At 46.8% G+C, this 19,812-nt stretch overlaps 2 protein-coding genes across 3 annotated transcripts in view; one reads left to right on the forward strand and one right to left on the reverse strand.

Annotated features, from left to right (window-relative positions):
- SFMBT2 (Scm like with four mbt domains 2) overlaps positions 1 to 19,812 on the forward strand; it is a 65,716-nt gene that overhangs the window by 36,500 nt on the left and 9,404 nt on the right. For both annotated transcript variants that reach the window (XM_087968888.1, XM_087968889.1), the window contains exons 13-18: positions 1,647 to 1,689; positions 4,922 to 4,989; positions 5,682 to 5,821; positions 8,061 to 8,170; positions 10,305 to 10,480; positions 12,556 to 12,734. In XM_087968888.1, the coding sequence (XP_087825014.1) occupies positions 1,647 to 1,689; positions 4,922 to 4,989; positions 5,682 to 5,821; positions 8,061 to 8,170; positions 10,305 to 10,480; positions 12,556 to 12,734 (716 nt within the window). The remainder of the gene's footprint in view (positions 1 to 1,646; positions 1,690 to 4,921; positions 4,990 to 5,681; positions 5,822 to 8,060; positions 8,171 to 10,304; positions 10,481 to 12,555; positions 12,735 to 19,812) is intronic.
- LOC148130256 (uncharacterized) lies at positions 17,313 to 19,553 on the reverse strand. Its single transcript, XM_087969075.1, has 4 exons — positions 19,004 to 19,553; positions 18,406 to 18,655; positions 17,741 to 18,367; positions 17,313 to 17,446 (listed from the first exon to the last, which is right to left on the reverse strand). Exons 1-4 carry the CDS (start codon positions 19,370 to 19,372, stop codon positions 17,313 to 17,315), a joined length of 1,380 nt encoding a protein of 459 aa, XP_087825201.1. The 5' UTR covers positions 19,373 to 19,553.

Raw genomic sequence — 19,812 nt, forward strand, 5'->3', positions numbered from 1 at the left:
TCACAGATAAAGGGCTGCTTCGAACTAATTAGCTCTGACAAGAAAGAGTCTTGCCAAGTTTTCGCAAGGCTGCCAAGAACAACAGATAAAGTTCCTAACAATAAATCAAAGAGTCTCCAAACACCAACCCAGATATTCTAACGTCCACTAGGCTCGAATATCAAACTTCTTTGCCTTCTGCAAAGAACTCCGGTTTCTCAGCTGGCTTTTATCTTCTCAGGGAGGGGCCATTACCTTCCAGCCTTACTCCCGAATCGCCCATGCTACTGCAGCTGCTCTTTCCTTCGAGCAGCCCTGTGCGCACGCACGCTGGGCAGGGGCTCCTCGGGGGCCTCTTCATCACTGCTGCCAGCCTCCACAATCTCCAAAGGTAGCATTCTACTCCCTGGTGGTTCTGGCTCCATCCCTGCATCACACACAGGCCCTGCATCTGAGTCCTCGCTCTCCGAGACCTCAGCTGTCCACACCTGCTGCCGGCGAACCACAACAACAGTAGAATTCAAAAGAGCTACTGCCCTGGGATAGAAGTTGTTTTTCAGCCTATTTGTCCTTGTTTTTTTTTTACCCTGTAACATCTGCCAGATGGTAATAGTTCAAAAAATGGGTTCCCAGGATGAAATGGATCTTTGAGAATGTTTTGAACTTTCTTAAGGCAGCGGGAGCTATAAAGCTCTTCCAAAGAGGGGAGAGGGCAACCCATGATCTTTGGGGTGATGATGTTAACCCTCTGGAGTGCTGTCCTATCTGCCACTGTGCAATTGGCAAACCATACAGAAGTGCAGTAAATTAAAATACTCTCTATGGTGTAGCAGTAGAAGATCACCAGCAGTTTTTCATTCAGTTGTTGTTTTCTGAGAAGTCTCGGGTAGTATAATCTCTGCTGGGCCCTTTTGACCAGGGCTGCAATGTGAGCACCCCAGGTCAGGTCCTCTTTTAGGGTAACACCCAGAAACTTAAAACTGTCCACTTGCTCCACTCGGTCTCCCTTGATAAGCCAGAGCTGGAGGTCTGATCTGTTCCTTCTCTATAATCCACTATCAGCTCCTTGGTCTTATTGGTGTTGAGGACCAAGTTATGGTCTCCACACCACGAAAGCAACCGGTCCACCTCATCTTGGTAGGCAGACTCACCCCACCCACCCACCCGGAGTTAAAATAGTGCCTGTTTGAAGTGACAAAGGCACTGAAAAAAGTGACTTACGACCGTTTTTCCACAGTGGCGGCCTATGCAGAATCTCCACAGTCACGTGATCAAAATTCAGATGCTTGGCCGCCGGTTCCTATTTATGATCGTTGCTGCGTTCCCAAGGTCATATGATCCCCTTTTGCGACCTTCTTGGACACGTCCAGTCAGTGGGGAAGCCGGATTCAACTTAGCAATAGAGTTACTGATTTATCGACTGCAGAGAGGCACTTCACAAGTCTGGCAAGAAAGGTCGTTTAAAAAAAAGGGCCAAATTCCCATTAACACACATCTCATTTAACAAGAGACACGTTGGGCTTGATTGCAGTCGTAAGCCGAGGACTACCTGCACATTTGAAAAGGGCGAGAGAAATCTTTAATTTTCCTGCAGGGAAGCACACACCCTTGTCCATTTGCAAATTGACATTGCCAGATTAACCCTTGTCCTCGTTCTCGTTTTCCAGCGCACAGGAAGAGAAAGATTGCAATCGTCCAACCGGAAAAGCAGTGAGTACGCCCTTAAAATGTCAATTACATCACAGTTTTATCATGTAGACAAAAAGAGGTGCTCTAAGGTAGAAATGCCTGACTATATTGCAAGGGGCCCATTGATACACAGGTAGTCTTCAACTTAACACTGAGCCGCCCAGTGGTGAAACTGCAGGCCCGCGCTGGTGCTTCAATTTTTACCGGCTCAACACAGAGCCTTCGCCAAGCTGGAAAGTGGCGGTGTTGTGGGGGGCTGACTCGCAACCTAGGGCTGGGCTGTGAAGTAGTATATGTCGGGTGTTGGTTTTTTTTTTTTTTTTTTTTTTTTTTTTTTTTTCTGGGTTGGGGGGAGGCTACCTCCGCTGACTGCCGGCTGCCTGCAATTTGGCAGTTCGAATTTTACCAGGCTCAAGGCTGACTCAGCCTTCCGTCCTTCCAAGCTGGGTAAAATGAGAAGCCAGATTTGTTGTGGGCCAGAGGCTGACTCTGCAAACTGCTTAGAGAGGGCTGTGAAGCACTGTGAAGTAGTATATAAGTCTTGATGGTATTGCTATTCCTTCCTTCCTTCCTTCCTTCCTTCCTTCCTTCCTTCCTTCCTTCCTTCCTTCCTTCCTTCCTTCCTTCCTCCTCCTTCCTTCCTTCCTCCCCTTCCTTCCTTCTTTCTCTTCCCAGTGGTTAGAATGCAGTATTGCAGGTTAATTCACTGCTCACTGCCAGCAGTTCGATACTAACCTCAGGGTTGACTCAGCCTTCCATCCTTCCGAGGTGGGTAAATTGAGGACCCAGATTGTTGGGGGCAAGATGCTGAAAAACCACTTAGAGATGGCCGTAAAGCACTGTGAAGCGGTATGTAAGTCTAAGTGCTATTGCTACAACCATTCAAAGTTACAACCGCACTGGAAAAAAGTTACTTACGACCACTGACTTACGACCAGTTTTTCATTGCAGCACATGGTCACAGGATCAACATTCGGCCACTTGGAAACTGGCTCACATTTATGATGGTTTCAGTGCCCTCTGGGGTCGTGTGATTCCCCCTTTTGAGACCTTCTGACAAGCAAAGTCCACGGGGAAGCCAGTTTCACTTAACAACCGTGGTGCTCACTTAACAACAATGGCAAGAAAGAATGGGGCAAAACTCACTTAATGGCTTAGCAATGGGAATTTTGTGCTTTGGTTTAGTGTCAGTTTGAGATTACAACGGCACTGGAAAAAGGGGACTTATGGTTGTTTTTCCACACTTATGACCACTGCAGCATCCCCATGGTTATGTGATCAAAATTCAGATGCTTGGGGTTCAGAGTTTTGTAGCGTAAATTCAGTGCCAGAAAAGTAAACACAGATGGCTGAGGCTTCATTTAACTTCTTTATAAACATATAAAGTAAATTTTACAATACCAGTTGTAGATTTCTCCAGCATGGAGCAAACTCAAACAGAAGCAGACGTGTTACTGGTTCAGAGCAGAACAGCAACTCAAGAGCTCAGAAACAGACATCAGTTTCACTTTAGTTCAGCAGGCAAGCATTATACACAGCAGAGGAGAGAAGCAGCTTCATATTCAATAGACTAGGAGCTTCAGAGCTGCAGAGCTTAATACAGAGCCATGCCTAGGCTACTTCTAGTTTCAGTTTCCAAACAGTCCTCATTGGCTGACTTAGTTGCTAGGCCTATTCATTCACTGGCCTTGATACCGTGCTCTATTCCAGTTCATGAATATACTCTGACACTTGGCAACTGATTCGTAGTTATGATGGTCATGCGGTTCCCCTTTTTGCAATCTTTTGACAAGCAAAATCAATGGGGAATCCAGATTCATTTCACAGTCCTGTTACTAACTTAACAGCTGCAGTGATTCACTTAGCAAGTGTGGCAAGAAAGGTCACAAAATGGGGCAGAACTCTCAAATTAGCAAAGGCCTTACTTAATGAAAATGTTGGGCTCCGTTGTGGTCATAAGTCGAAGGATACCTTTATATTTATTATGATGGTCACAAGCATCCTGGGGTGATTGGTCGACCTTCCCAGCTGGCTTCTGTCAAGAAAACCCAGCAGGGATTCGCTTAACAACCCGTGTGATTCACTTAATGACTGCCTAGCCCCTGCAGCAAAAAAAAAAAAAATAATAATAATCAAAGAACCAGATACCCCAAACTCAATGAACGGCAGCCTAAGTTAGCGTTGGAAATTCTGCTCGTAATTGTAGCCATACATGGAGGACGACCTGTAGCTCGTGGAATCCTTATGTACTTATCCATCTACCCATCTAGTGTTTCTCAGCAACTTTAAGATATGGTATGTGGTTCAATGTAGAGAAAAGTAAAGTGCTCCACTTAGACAAGCAAAACCAAAAGGATACATACAGACTGGGTGAAACCAAACTCAATAATAGGAACTGTGAGAGGGATCTTGGAATCATAGTGGACAACCAGCTAAATAGGAGCCAGTCATGTGCAGCGGCAGCCAAAATAGCCAATGCAATCCTTAGCTGCATTAACAGAGGGATACAATCAGGATCAAGTGAGGTATTAATACCACTCTATAAAGCCTTAGTAAGACCACACCTAGAGTCCTGCATCCAGTTTTGGTCATCACACTATAAAAAAGAGGTTGAGACTCTAGAAAAAATGCAGAGAAAAGTAACCAGGATGATTAGGGGACTGGAGGCCAAAACATATGAAGAATGGTTACAGGAACTGGGCCTGGCTAGTCTAATGAAGAGAAGGATAGCAGTCTTCCAATATTTGAGGGGCTGCCACAGAGAGGACGAGGGGGTCATGCTATTTTCCAAAGTACCTGAAGGCCAGACAAGGAAGAATGGATGGAAACTGAACAAGGAGAGATTCAATCTAGAAATAAGGAGACATTTTCTGACAGTGAGGACAATCAACCAATGGAACAGAAGTTGCATTTGGAAGTTGTGGGAGCTTCATCACTGGAGACTTTCAAGAAGAGATTGAACTGCCATTTGTCAGAAATGGTGTAGGGTCTCCCGCTTGGGCGGGGGGTTGGACTAGATGACCTACAAGGTCCTTTCCAACACTGATTATCTGTTAAATGTCGTCTTCAGCTTTTATTACATGGTTGTGCCTGCCAATTTTTTTAATCTCTTCTCTGGACAACAGTCGTCCCCACCCCCATTCAAGTATCATTAGTCCTCGTTTAGTGACCACAATTGGGACTGGCCACTTGAATGCTAAGTGACGGTGCTTATGATCTTACTTCACGTTGTTGTTCTTTGGTCTTATATTAGGTTACCAGCGGAAGTGCCTATTGTGAAAATTCACAATCCTCACTGCATTCCCCAGATCGGCATGATGGGTGAGTTTGAGGGAAAAGACAATCCTGTTTCTAATTTAGATCTGAAATACTAAAGTAGAAACACTGCATTCCCGCAATCGGCATCAATAAGTATGTATTTTTGAATTGTTACTCCCGGTGCAGTACATGTAGTCTTCGACTTACGTCATTTCATTTAGTTCATTTCAATGTGACAAAGGCACTGAAAAAAAAGTGACTTGCGACCAATTTTTCACACTTATGACCATTGCAGCCTCCCCGTGGTCATATGATCAAAATTCAGGCGCTTGGCAACTGACTCGTATTTACGACGGTCGCAGTGTCCCAGGGAATCACGTGATCTGCTTTTGCGACCTTATGACCTGCAAAGCCAGGTTCACTTAACAACCATGTGACTAACGGCACAACCACAGTGGCGAGGAAGGTCGTAAAATGGGGGCAGCACTCGTTTTAACAACGGTCTCACTCTGCAATAGAAATGCCTGGCTCAATGGTGGACGTAAGTCGAGGACTACCTGGGTTGTCCAAATCAATGCTGGATTATAATTCCCAGGTGCCGTGTTGGTTGGAAGTGGAAAAAGAATAGATAAACTCCATAAACGCAGTTGTTGTTTATGTCCCAAGATGGCGGGAAGGAGGAGGAGAGAGAGAAAATGCGCCCCAGATGGGATGCTGGAGGAAGATGGACTTGATTTCTGGTTTCTCCCCTGCAGGAACCATCAATGGGAGATACAACTGCCCCGTCCTCTTCATCAACCATCGCTGTTTCTCAGGCCCACATCTCAACAAAGGCAGATTGGCAGACCTACCACGATCTGTTGGGCCCGGGAAATGCGTCCTGGTTCTTAAAGAGGTAAGGATCCTGGAAAAGTGGGAAGGGGTGTAAGCATTGGACTTTTTCCCTTCAATTGAAAAGAATAAACTTCTGAAGACCAGGTGTTTCCAAAGGAATCCTTTGTGGAAAGGGATTTCAACCCAACACTAGGCAAGGTAGGTCTAAGATATCCCCAGGCATACAGTCATAGAGAAAGGAAGTTAGAATCCCTCCCCTTATTCAGATGTGGATTTAGTCAAACAAAGAACCAACATGTTAATTCCCCTTTCCCCTTCTCTGGGAAAGTATCTTAGCAGACTTCCCAGGAGTGTCTTCCAGAGCTGGAATTTTTATGGTTCCTTCTCATCTTGTTATCTCTTCAAGAGGTGACAATTTCTGGACATCTGGTTCCACTCCTCCAGTTGTATATCATATGCAAGTTATACAGAATCAGTATAGGATTTAATATATTAAGGTTACATCAAAAAGGATTACTTGTACCAACTCCTCCCCCCCCACTTCTTCCATTGAAGAATGGCAGATACACGGATCTGACAAGGGGTCTAGGAGGCCATCCAAACCAACCCGCTGCTGAGTATGGAACCCAAATGGTGTCGATGGAAGAGAATAGTTACCGCTCAGGGTTGAATGATTGGGTCCTTGGTGCTTTCTGAGCTGGGTTGTTTTCCTTACAAGACATTACACGACCCAACTAGTTAACATCATCAGTGCTAGAAGGGGGTAGGATTTGCAGAGAGGATGAGGAGGATGACAACGACATCTGTAGGGTCCATGGTGCTCTCTGAGCTTGATTGTTTCCTTGCAGACGTTTCGTGACCCAACTAGGTAACATCATCAGTGCTAGAAGGAGTGGAGTTGAAGGAGAAGGAGGAACTGAGATTAACAGTCTGTTTGACAAAAAGCAGACAAAATGATAGACAGAGAGGGGACACAGCAGAAATCTTGAACTCAATAACCACAGCCACAGACGAGTACTGAGATGAGCTTTGAGGATCTATGCAACTGCCATTAGCAAAATTTAAAACAATAACAGAATAACAGAGTTTGAAGGGACCTTGGAGTTCTTCTAGTCCAACCCCCTGCTCAGGCAGGAAACCCTACACCACTTCAAAACCTCCAGTGTTGGAGCAGCCAAAACTTCTAGAGGCTAGTCTGAGCTTGTCAGAGAGCAATTAATGAACTCTCAGGTTTTTAAGATTCTACTAATATAGTATAGTTTGTCAATGCTGCTATCATGCCAATGGTGACATGATAGCAGCCTTCCAATATCTAAGGGGCTGCCCCAAAGAAGAGGGAGTCAAGCTATTCTCCAAAGCACCTGAAGGCAGGACAAGGAGCAACAGATGGAAACTAATCAAGGAGAGAAGCAACTTAGAACTAAGGAGAAACTTCCTGACAGTTAGAACAATTAACCAGTGGAACAACTTGCCTCCAGAAGTTGTAAATGCTCCAACCCTGGAAGTTTTTAAGAAGAGATTGGATAACCATTTGTCTGAAGTGGTGTAGGGTTTCCTGCCTAAGCAGGGGGTTGGACTAGAAGACCTCCAAGGTCCCTTCCAACTCTGTTATTCTGTTTACTCTGTTTTGTTATTCAATTTCTAGTGCTTTCTTTGTGGTACTGTTAGAAATGTAAGTCACCTAACTGTTATTTGGGATGGAAATATATAAACCAAGATAGACATTTTAATACTGTATTTTTAAGAGCATGCAAAACCTGTAATTGGGTGTGGTTTCTCAAACGGCCATAAGATGGAGCCAGAAACCTGGGTTGTTTTAGTCTTAGTCTCAGAAGAGAGTGTGAGTGAATCTTTCTGTTTTTCCTTCTGTTGGAGAATATTGCCATTTCTTCTAATTGACTGGTATTCATGGATTTGATGTAAGTCTGATACTGAACTGTTTTTGACACTGGACTTTGATATTGGATTATCCCTGGACTGAAAACTGACTGATTTACCTGTGAATGATTTTGGACTGCTTGTTTTGAACTTTGCTAAAAACTTTCTGAAAGTAAAAACCTACATTTACTGTACAGTGTATCTGTGTGCTGTGTGTGTATTATTCAAACACTTCTTTCAAATACTCCCTGTATGCGCTCATTCTCCTAACGGGAAATTACCTCAACAGGTGCCTGTTTCCTAACCTGGCCTACCTCATAGGGCTGGTATTAAGCTTGAACTATGGAGTCCTTGATGCTCTTTGGCTCAGCTTCATAGCTTCATGCCCAGTGGGGTTTGTTTTGTTTTTTTGCTCTGCTCAGATTCTTCGCATGGTGATCAACTCTGCCTACAAACCCGGAAGCATTTTACGAGAGTTGCAACGTGTCAGTGACCCCAGGTGGAACTTTCAGGAAGAGAATCTCAAAGCAAAGTAAGGACTGTTTCTAAAAGGAAGAAAAAGCCAGACGGTTTGTTATTTAAGAATATATCCATAATGGTGGGCCAGGGAAGAAAGGATGTTGGCAAAAGTTATTTTACCTGAAGAAGATAGAAGAAACTCCAGGTAGTCCCTGACTTATGAACATAATTGAGCCCCAAATTTCTCTTGTTAAATGAAACATTTATTTTGCCTCAGTCCCTTTGTTAAGCGAATCACTGCAGTTGTGACGTGAGCACCATTTTTCACACTTAACGACCACTGCTTCATTCCCACGGTCATAGGATTAAAATTTGAATGCTTGGCAACTGAGCAAAGCCAGATTCATTTAATAGCAATAGCATTTAGACTTATATACTGCTTCACAGTGCTTTACTCTCTAAGAGGTTTACAGAGCCAGCATCTTGCCCCCAACAATCTGGGTCCTCATTTTACCCACCTTGGAAGGGTAGAAGGCTGAGTCAACCTAATAGCTGGGTTACTGACTTCAAAACTGTAGTGATTCACTTAACAATCGTCTTGTGTTAGGATTCCAGAAATCACCCTAATGAAATCATGATTCTCCAGCCAAACTTCAAAAAACTTCAAAGGATTTATTAGAGGCGACATACTGGCACTGCCCTGTATGAAGCCAACTCTGGCACCCGTAATTTACAGTCCCCTGTGATCCTGTTTCTCCCCTCCCACCGGGTGTGTCATAAATCACATTCTCCAATTGAACACGTTCACGGGCTGGGTGTCATCATTCATGTTCTCCAGTTAAATATATTTGCAGGCAAAAGCTCTGGTATTTTAGTTACAATCTTTTAAAGGTAAGAGTTGGAATGTACTTTCGCTTTCAAATTGCTACACTGCTCTTCCAGATTTCCTTCCTTCTCCCCTTCCCCCCCTTTTTTCCCACTACTAAAACAGGCATAGGAATGTTTTATGAGTTGACATCTAGCTTAAGAATAGAAATTTAGGGCTCTCTTGTTGTAAGTCAAGGTCTACCTGTTATAGCTTCTATGCTCCGAATGAGAAGTTTGGTGCATTCTTTCCAAAGCTATTTTGTAAAGTGGTCCTTTGGAGATTTTTCATGCCTGCTTCCACAACTTCAGGAATGTCACATGTAATTAGGAAAGCAAAATGAATTTTACTAGGGGAACTTCTGCTGTTCCAGAGAGTGGTAAACTATCACATATTAAATTCTTCAAGCTAATAGGTTTGGGTGGGTGTTTTTCTTTAACTACCTCAATGTGGCTGGTAAAATGAAAATGTTATTGGAACAACTGCACAGTGGAATACTTGAAAATGATGGGGGGGGGGGGGGGGGGGGGGGGGGGGGGGGGGGGGGGGGGGGGGGGGCCCGTGTGGGGGGGGGGGTTTTTGTGTTTTGGTTTGGGGGGGGGGGTTTTTTTGTTTGGGATTGGTTTTGGGGGTTTTTGTGGTGGGAGTTGGTGTTATTGAAAAAGGTACCCCTTTGATGGCTGTGAGCTCAAGTTGGCCCTTCTTATGGGCTCGATGCCTGCCAAAGATGCCTTATTTTTTTTAAGAAAACAAGTGCTCCAGTTTCATTTTGGAGGTTGCCAAAGGATTCCTTAGTGAATTCAGGGGGCAAATTTTCCAGAAAGTGACGGAATCATATTAATTACACAATGGCTGGCTGGGGAATTCTGGGAGTTGAAAGTCCACAAGTCTTAAAGTTGCCAAGGTTGGAACAAACATCTCTTACCTTCTGAGTTACATTGAATAATATTACATTAAATTTACATTAAAATATAAAATGTCAAAGGGTAGACTTGATGGACGGTGGCTCTTTTTCTGCTATCGATTTTCTACCTTTCTCTGAGTTCCCCAGCCCAATATTTGCATTGTGGAAAAATTGTTTCTGTATCTGATGAAGAAATAGTTTGCATGGGAAATTTCTGCAGAACATGGTTAAAAAAAAAGTCAAGATAGCAGCCAGGATGGAGGAACCTTAGGACGTACCAACCTTTCTAAGATGGCAATAGATTAACCTTCCCAAATCTTGGTTTGTATCCCTGTGAGCTGTCTTTGTGAGGATATAACATCCAACTGAGCAAATAAGTCTTGCTCACAAAACCTTGATTTATAATGTATGCCGTGTTGTTGCAACCCACTATGACAGATACCGTGGGAAAACGTACCGGGCAATGGTCAAGATAGTTCGTACGTCTGACCAAGTCTCCAATTTCTGCCGGAAGGTGTGCGCAAAACTGGAATGCTGCCCCAATTTATTTGGCCCTATTTTGGTCACCGAAAATTGCCCTGAAAACTGTTCCCGTCACACCAAAACAAAATACGGTAAGCGTGCATGACAACTGTGGGACGAAACCTGGTTTTAGTTTGTGTGGATTTTAGTTTCTCCTGTACTGCCTGGAGTATTATGATTGGGGTAATCTAGAACTTTGCAAATAAATCAAATTTGGTGTTGGCATTTGCTGATGGAAGCCCATCGCTAACAATCTAGGATTGACTCTGAAGAACAACGCTGGGGAAGCCCTCAGAATTCCTTGGATTTGGGCTGAGAAAAGAAAGACAGGTAGTTCCTTGAGTTGAGTCCAACGTTTCTGTTGCAAAGTGAGACAGTTCTTAAGTGAGTTTTGCCCCATATTAGAATCTTTCTTGCCACAATTGTTAAGATGAAACACCGCAGTTGTTAATTATAACACATTTCTTAAGCGAATGCCGTTGTCTTATGAAAAGATTGGACAATCATTTGTCTGAAATAGTATAGGGTATCCTGCCTGAGCAAGGGGTTGAACTAGAACAGGGGTCACCAACCTTTTGGATGTCAGGGGCCACCAAACTCATAATTTAAAATCCCATGGACCAGAGACCCTGGGAAAATCCCCCCAAAAGTCTGCAGGAAAATTACCCACCCCGTTTTCCTACCGCTCAATCATTCTGTATTTGGGATCGCAGGATACCATCTCCAGCTTTGTTCTCAGTGAGGGAGAGAGAGAGAGAGACTTTTGGCTTCATGCAAGGAAAGCAGCAGAAGCAGCAGAAGTCTTTCTTTCTCTCCCCCAATCTCCATCAGAAATGAGTCTTTGCCGGTGCGGCCTCTTGGAGCAGGAGGCCTTGCAGGGTCCCAAAGACTCATTTCTGGCGGAGTTTGGGGGAGAGAAAGAAAGACTTTTCTGCTTTCCTTGCGTCAGATGGTCGTAAAAGGGGATCATATAACCCTGAGACACTGCAACCAACATAAATCATAAAAATGAACCAGTTGCCAAGCATTCAAATTTTGATCATGTGACCATGGGGATGCTACAACAGTGTAAGTGTGAAAACAGTTATAAGTCCCTTCTTTCAGGGCTGTTGCAACTTCAAACGGTGACTAAATGAATGGTTGTAAGTCAAGGACTACCTATAGCAGTGATGGCTAAACTTTCTGGTGTCGAGTGCCCAGAGCGCGCATGAACACCCCTCCAAAATTCAATGCAAGCATCCCCTGCGCATGCGCCATGCCCCTCCCGCCCATTTTTGACTTCCAGGTTAGTGCAGGAGGCTTTCCAGGCTCAAAATGGGGCACACTGGCATGGGGGGCATGCACACAAAATGCAATGTGAGCGCCTCCCTGCACAAGACCCCAAAACCAGCTGGCTGGCGGGAAGTGCACGAACATGCACGATGGGACTGGGCTGAGCTGGGCCGATGGCTGGCGTGCCCACAGAGAAGACTCTGTGTGCCATAGGTTTGCCATCACAGACCTATTGTGACGACCAAAAGGGGCATGGCACAAAAGCAACAAAGTCACAAAAGTAGGTAAAGTTCCTTTAATGCCTCCAACTTGGCCCCCAATGTCCAGTTATCATTGGCTGGAGAAAAAACTCTCCCAAGAACAGTTTTTAAAGGGAAGAAATTCAGTCCAAACCCAAAGTACATATAGATTATAAATAAAAACCAACACAAACCACGCTGCAGCAATTAACGAGACAGGGCAGGATAAGGAATTGCAGACTTCAAAAGATAACGAAACACACACAGTTGGGAGGACACTAGAACCCAGATCAGACTTGACAAAGATAATTCACACTTTGATTCCAGAAAGGTGCTGTGCGCAAACACCCTTTTTAAATCCTGTTTTCCCAGCTGCAGCTAATGAAGGGAATCAGGGCCCTTTTCTCCCCATAACCCATGTTGCTCCCTTCTCCGTTCCTCCCTGTGTGCCCTAGGATGAAGAGGGGGTGGCCCTGGGTCTTCCTCTGAATGCCCAGATGGACTGTACCCTTCCCCTGTTCCTTCCATAGCCACCGGAGCCACACTCCCACTCCCTGTCAGCTGCTCAACCTCCCCCTCAGAATCAGATTCTGACAGGGGCATGACACCTATAGAATTCGATGCTTTGATTTTTAACCAGACTTTTTCCTCACCAGCATACTACTGTGGAAAACGTAGGAAAGTCATTAAGCCTTCCCCTAGCGAAGAAAACCCTTACAGCTTGGAGAGCAGACACAAGATATGGTCGGATTACAGTAAGATGCAGAAACCAGGTTTTACACCAAAGAAAAGGTGTCTCCCGTCAGCAGATCAGAATGGAGCAAGATCATCAGAGGTGAGATTTGGCTTCCCTTGTGAACATTATCTGCACATGAGGTGGAATAGGTCAGAAAGCTAACAGAATAGAACAATGGGAGGGGACTTTGGAGGTCTTCTAGTCCAGTGGTGGCTAACCTTTTTGGGCTCCTGTGCTAAAAATTGCCTGCGCACCAGCGTGCACACACTCGCGTGCCAGCACCCAGAATGCAATACATGGGGCCCCCTTCCCCACGCCCCTTACCCTGCGCATGCACGCGCAATTTCCCACCCCACCCCCTTACCTGCACTGTGCCTCACAGCTGATTTTTTTTCCCTGGCTGGTTTGAGGCCTTTTTCGGCCTCCCAGAGGCTTGGAAAAAGCCTCTGCAAGGCTTTTCAGGATGAATTATAGGCCCATTTCATCACTTCCAGTATGACAGGAAGTGACGAAACGGGCCTATAATTCGTCCTGAAAAATCTTGCAGAGGCTTTTTCCAAGCCTCTGGGAGGCCAAAAAGGCCTCAAACAGCTGGGGAAAAAATCAGCTATGAGGCACATGCCTGCGCAGTGAGGTAAGTTTGCCTGCGGCTTGCGTGCCAGCACAAATGGCTCTCCGTGCCACTTGTGGCATGCGTGCCATAGGTTCGCCATCATGGTTCTAGTCCAATCCCCTGCTCAGGCAGGAAACTCTGTACCCTTTTAGACAAATGGCTATCCAATCTCTTTCTAAAAACTTCCAGTGTTGGAGAATTCACAATTTCTGGAGGCAAGTTGCTTCACTGGTTAATTGTTCTCACTGTCAGGAAATTTCTCCTTAGTTCTACGTGCTCCTTGATTAGTTTCCATCCATTGCTTCTTGTCCTGCCTTCAGGTGCTTTGGAGAATAGCTTGACTCCCTCTTCTTTGGGGCAGCCCCTGACATATTGGTACACTATTATCATGTCTCCCCTAATCCTTCTTTTCATTAAACTAGACATACCCAGTTCCAGCAACCATTCATTAAACGTTTTAGCCTCCAGTCCCCGAATCATGGTTGTTCCTCATCTCTGTATTCTTTATACGATCTCAGCATCTTTTCTATATTAGATTAATGTGAGAGGAATCAACTACCATGTAGAGCCATGTTTTGTAAACTAGACAACTTTAAGATGCGTGGACTTCAACTCCCAGAATTCCCCAGCCAGCCTTCCCCCTTGTTGGCTAGGGAATTCTGGGAATTGGAAGTCCACGTGTCTTAAAGTGGCCAAATTTGAAAAGCAATGATTATAAGGAAAGGCTGTTTCTCTGCCATTTGCTCCTATTTAATGGAATAACCTCTTCAACGTCTAGCTATGTTTCTATCTGTTTGATTTAATGGAAATTAGTGCAAAACAGTGCTCTCCCGGGGACCACTTGGTGATGCCCTCTGGGTTTTTATCAGGTAATTAGTTTCATCTGATTACCTTTCATCCTCCTTATTAACAGCTATTTATTATTAATTATCACGCGGTAAGTAGAAGAGAAGCTGATGGTGTGCTCTTAGTGTGGTTTTCTGCTGGGAGTCTTTTGTTTAATTTGGGAGTGTCAAGAGTGGAAATAAGAAAGCCAGGCAGTTCAAATGAATACAAGAATTTATTGCAAGCTTAAGCTCTTCTCTACAAGAATCTGAACTACTAATCTTCTTCTTTGTCATTTAATGACCCTGTAATCCCTTGTAGGGTGAAGTCGGAGCAACTGAATGGTGCTTTACTGGCCAGTTGCCCTTCCTGTCACCAATGCGGAGTTTGCAGCAGATATATTCTCATTGTGCCAGAGAGAGAAATATCTGCCTCTTCCTAGGGATCAAACTCACGGCCCCCTGATTGTGAGGCAAGAGCACTACCTCTGGGCCACCGCACCACTCAAGAATCTGAACTACTAATGGTCAAAGCAAATTGTCACGGGAATTCAAGGTGGGCTGGACTTAGATCTCAAGGGACTCAAGACTGATGATGCATTTTGTTGTGGAGCGGCGGCAATGATCGAGACAGACTTAGGCTTAAGTGAACAGGCTTTATTCTACAGAATAAAGGGTCGCCGCGGCTGCCGAGGCTAACTGGCAGTCAGCTGGTGGCGACAGCTGATACCGTTTGACAGCTCCTTTTATAGCCGGCTGTCAAACGGCATCAGCCAATGGGAGCGATCGGCACTCCCGCGCACAGGCGGCGGACCAGAGAGAGAACTCGTCAGTCAGCGGACACAGCACTCCTTTCCCCTGGCCAGGCGCATGCGTAGTCTTGCAGCCTAGCAGGCCGCCTTCGCTCGCGGAGAGATCGTCGAAGATCTAGGGGCCTGCTGGCAGGTAAAAGGTCCCTTGCTTGCTGGGAGTCGCCCGGTGATCCTTGCTGGCCTTCAGGAGCCCTCGTCCGAGTGTCCGGTTGCTGACCAGGTAGGTCCTTCCGACTGGTTCGCTGCGGGGACGGTTCGGGAGTCGGCCGGTAGACCGGGTCGTCAGGCGGGAAGCGGTTCGCGGCTGCTGGGTAGACCGGGTTGCTTGGCTGGTCGGCTTCGGCAGGCAGTTGGTAGATCGGGGCGTCTGGCGAGTAGGCTTCAGGCAGCTGGTAGACTGGCGCGTCTGGCGGTCCCTGGGAGTCGACTGCAGCTCTTTCCCAACGCCTCCTTAGCTGGTCTATGTGCCGGCCCCACACTCGGCCATCTTCCAACAGGATCCTGTAGGACTTGGGTCCTGTAACAGAAACTATTTGCCCTGGCATCCATAGAGGGTGCCCTGCATAGTTCCTGGCATAAACCAGGTCCTGCAGGGCAAATTCCCTGGCAAGACTGTCAGAGTCTAAAGGTGTGCCAGGGGCATAGTGAGGGTGTAACCTGTCCAAGGTAGTCCTGAGACGCCTGCCCATCAATAGTTCTGCAGGGGACTTGTTGGTGGTGGTGCATGGAGTAGAATGCTGGCTGAGTAAGTAAGCAGACAGCTTGGAGTGCCAGTCTGCCTGGCCAAACCTTGCCAAGGCTTCCTTTACAGATCTAACAGCACTCTCAGCCATCCCATTGCTTGCAGGGTGAAAAGGGGCTGTGAGGGCATGCCTGATGCCCAGGTTGGCTGCAAATACCCCGAACTCACAAGAGGTGAACTGGGGGCCATTATCTGATACCAAGGTGTCAGGGAGGCCATGCGTGACAAACAGTCTGGTCAGGGCTCGCGTGACAGCCAGCGTAGTTGTGGAGGGAAGTAGAGCCACATCAATCCATTTAGAAAACGAGTCTACTATGACCAGGAAGGTCCGCCCATGCACAGGGCCAGCCAGGTCAATATGCAGTCGGGACCAAGGGGCCCCAGCATCCTCCCACCGAGTTGGTACAGCTGTTGGAGGTGCTGATCTAGTTGCCTGGCAGGGCTGGCACGTGCTTACCCAACTGGAGATCCGGGCATCCAGACCTGGCCACCATACGTAGCTGTGGGCCAGAGCCTTCATCCTCACGATGCCTGGGTGGCCTTCGTGAAGGGCTTTTAAAATTGGCTCTTGGAGGGTAGTGGGGATGACCACCTTGGTCCCCCATAGTAAGCAACCCTGAAGTGAGGATAACTCATGCCTGCGGGTCTTAAATGGGATAAATTCAGAGGTGTACTGAATTTCAGGCCACTCCCTCCCCACCCAGTCCAGGACTTGGGAGATTACCTTGTCCCTTCTGGAGTGGGCAGCAATGTCCTCGGCTGAGATTGGCAGGTTGAGTTCGTTGCAATCAAAAATGGCGTGGATGGGCGCGGGGTCTTCTACTGGTGTTGGCAGGGGGCACCTGCTAAGGGCATCTGCATGGCACAGGTTCTTTCCCGGGCGATGTACCAGCTTATATGAGTAGGCGGCTAGGAACAGCGTCCATCTGGTCATCCGCGGGGACAGTACCTGTGGGGTTTGCTTGTCTCCTGCTAAAAGGCCTAAGAGTGGCTTGTGGTCTGTTATGAATTCAAAATAATGACCATAAAGGAACTCGTGGAATTTTTTTACAGCAGCAACTGCTGCTAAGGCTTCCTTGTCAATTTGACTATAGTTCCTTTCTGCTGCAGAGAATGTTCTTGAAAAGAAGGCAATTGGGGCCTCGGAGCCATTTGGCAGCCTATGGCTGAGTACTGCCCCTATGCCAAAGGGGGACGCGTCTGCAGCTAGAACCAGGGGAAGTTGCTGGTTAAATTGGACTAGAACTGCATTTGAGGTTAGCAGGGATTTGACCACCTGGAAAGCATTGGCTTCTCTTTGTCCCCAGTGCCAGGGGGCTTTCTTATCTAAAAGTCTATGTAAAGGTTCAGCTATAGAAGCCTTGTGTGGAAGGAAAGCTGCGTAGAAATTCAGGAGTCCCCAAAAGGCTTGTAGCTCTGTCTTGTTAGAGGGAGTAGGTGCCTCGTGTATGGCCCTAACTTTTGTTTCTATGGGGTGGGTTCCAGAGGCGTCAATTCGATAACCAAGGAAGTCCACTTGCTTAGTGGCAATGGTGCACTTGTCCTTTTTTAGTTTTAACCCATGCTGCCTAAAACGGTCCAGAACTGACCTAACCCTGAGTAATAATTGTGTTTTGTTAGTGGCAGAGACTAAAACGTCATCAAAGTATGGGACTACTCCTGGGAGTCCCTGGAGGATCCTTTCCATCAGGGACTGAAAGATACCTGGGGCCACACTAACTCCAAATTGTAAACGTTTACATCTGAAAGCGCCCCTGTGTGGTTGTCTACTGGGAACTGCTGATATGCTTGGGGCATATCTAGCTTCGCGAAAATTGTGCCTGGGTCAAAGGAGTGCAACAGGTGTTGAATTACAGGGACTGGGTATGCACTAATTTGGAGGAAACGATTGAGGGACGTTTTATAGTCTGTGCAAATTCGCACGCTGCCATCTTTTTTGAGGGGGGTGACTATGGGGGTCTCCCATTTTGCGAAATCTACTTGTTCTAGTACCCCTTGTTTAATTAGCTTATCTAGTTCCAGATCCAATTTAGGGCGAATGGCAAATGGGACTCTACGAGGTTTTAAACGAATGGGGGTGGCTTGTGGGCTCACATCAAATGAGATAGGGGTACCAGAATAACATCCCAGCTCATCACTAAAGACATCAGCGTAGTCCCTAAAGAGGGTGTCTACCTCAGTATTCACCACAGAGTGAATACCGGTTACACTAAGGCCCAGAGCAGGGAACCAATCTAGCCCAAGCAAGCTGGGAAGGGCACCATCTACAACCACCAGAGGCAAATGGCCTCTAAAGTTCTGGAACTGAATTAGGAACTTGCCTTTCCCCAGGACTGGAATGGTCTTTCCCTGATAGTCTCGAAGAGTCAGGTGGCAGTTGAGCAGCTTCTTCTTGGAGAGTGTAGGGAGCAGCTTCTTCAGGGTGGCCCACGAGATGATAGAGAGGGCAGACCCGGTGTCCACCTCCATCCGGCAAGGCTTACCTTCTAGAAAGACAAAAATGCTTATTTTGTTAGACCCAGGGGTGGTATTGTCTGAGTGGTAACAGGTGTAGCAATCTTCAACTTGCCTTTGGAAGGAGGCAGCAGCTTGAGGTCTTTGTGAGAAGGCTTTTTCAGCCTGGCAAACCCTGGCTATGTGGCCTTTTTTCTGGCAGTTTAGGCAGATGGTGTTTCTGAATCTGCAAGTTGACCTGGGATGTGCCCCCCCACAGCTCAGACAATTAGGCTGCTGTCTGGCTGCTGGGTTAGTGTTTTTTCTTGGCCCCTCTGGGGGGGGCTTGGCAGTCTGAGGCGGTTTACATCAAGTGGTTCCTCTTCTAGGGATACCTCATCAAAGTGAATGGCAGAGCTCCCTTGCCTTATGGGGTTTCCCTGAATCTCAGCTGCTGACAGCTCTGATAGCTCAGCAGCCTGAGCTTCTTCAATGGCCAGGTTTAGGGTTAAATCTTTTTTTGCTAGTAAACGCCTCTGTAATTTAAGATCTCTAACCCCTCCTACAATTTGGTCCAGTAACGTGTCTTCTAGGTCAGTGATCCCCAACCTTTTTATGCCGCGGCCCGGTACTGGCATCAGCTGGCGCCGCCATCTTTTGATGAAAAAGTGCTTCCGTGACCTCACCGGAAGCACTTTTTCATCAAAAGATGGCGCTCGTGAGCTTTTCCGGGTAGAAATGGCTTTCTACCCGAAAAGCTCACCGAGCGTGGCGCATCTTTTTGATGAAAAAGTGCTTCCGGTGAGCTTTCTACCCGGAAAAGCTCACCGAAGCACTTTTTCATCAAAAAGATGGCGGCGCCAGCAACCAGCGCCCGGTAGGACTTGTTCCGCGGACCGTGCCGGTCCGCGGACCGTGGTTGGGGACCCCTGTTCTAGGTAATCCCTAAATCCACAGTGTATGGCAGCTGATCTTAAAGCTGCCATATACTGACTAATTGTCTCTCCTTCAGCCTGAACTCTCCTTCTAAAAGCTAGTCTCCTAGCTATTTGAGAGGGTTTGGGGGAGTAGTGGTTAGATAGAATTCCCTGCAGCTCCTCCCAGGGAATAGCTTTTACAGAGCGTGGGGACACTAATTCTGAGGCTGTATCAAAAACTGCAGCCCCGCAGAAGCTCAGGAAATAGGATCTTTTCCTCAGGTCAGTGGCTTCTGTCAAGTCGATAGCGTTCAGGAAGCAATCAAACCGGTTCATATACGACTCCCACGTCTCGCCCGTCAGCTGGAAGGGAGGGAATGTCGGGTTTGTGCCCATCTTGGAAGCGGTGGTGCTGATTTCCTCAGCTGTGGAGGATTTAAATTCGCGCCTTTAAAAAGGCGCCCGCGTCTGTGCCTGTCAGGCAGCGTCAGACTCCCAGCTGGGAGTTTGAACTTCGCGCTCGTGGAGAGCGTCAGCAGGGGTGACGTATTCAGCTCTTGCAGCTTCGGCTCTTTTTTGACAGTGACTGTGCTCAGCTGTCTTTGCCTGGTTGTCTCTTATCGCATCCCACCTTCGTCGCCAGTGTTGTGGAGCGGCGGCAATGATCGAGACAGACGCAGGCTTAAGTGAACAGGCTTTTTTCTACAGAATAAAGGGTCACCGCGGCTGCCGAGGCTAACTGGCAGTCAGCTGGCGGCGACAGCTGATACCGTTTGACAGCTCCTTTTATAGCCGGCTGTCAAACGGCATCAGCCAATGGGAGCGATCGGCACTCC

This window comes from Notechis scutatus, chromosome 6 (assembly GCF_049901735.1).
Source record: "Notechis scutatus isolate UNSWTSFEM ecotype Mainland chromosome 6, rNotScu1.2, whole genome shotgun sequence".
Taxonomy (NCBI): Eukaryota; Metazoa; Chordata; class Lepidosauria; order Squamata; family Elapidae; genus Notechis; species Notechis scutatus.

Excerpts from the sequence above, each read along its gene's own strand:
- LOC148130256 (XM_087969075.1), bottom strand. The coding sequence starts at position 19,372 with ATGGGCACAAACCCGACATTCCCTCCCTTCCAGCTGACGGGCGAGACG. Across the intron at positions 18,656-19,003 it reads CCATACACTGTGGATTTAGG|GACCTAGAAGACACGTTACT; the intron begins GATTACCTAGAA and ends TTGGGGATCACT. Across the intron at positions 18,368-18,405 it reads AAACCGCCTCAGACTGCCAA|CAGCCAGACAGCAGCCTAAT; the intron begins GCCCCCCCCAGA and ends ACACTAACCCAG.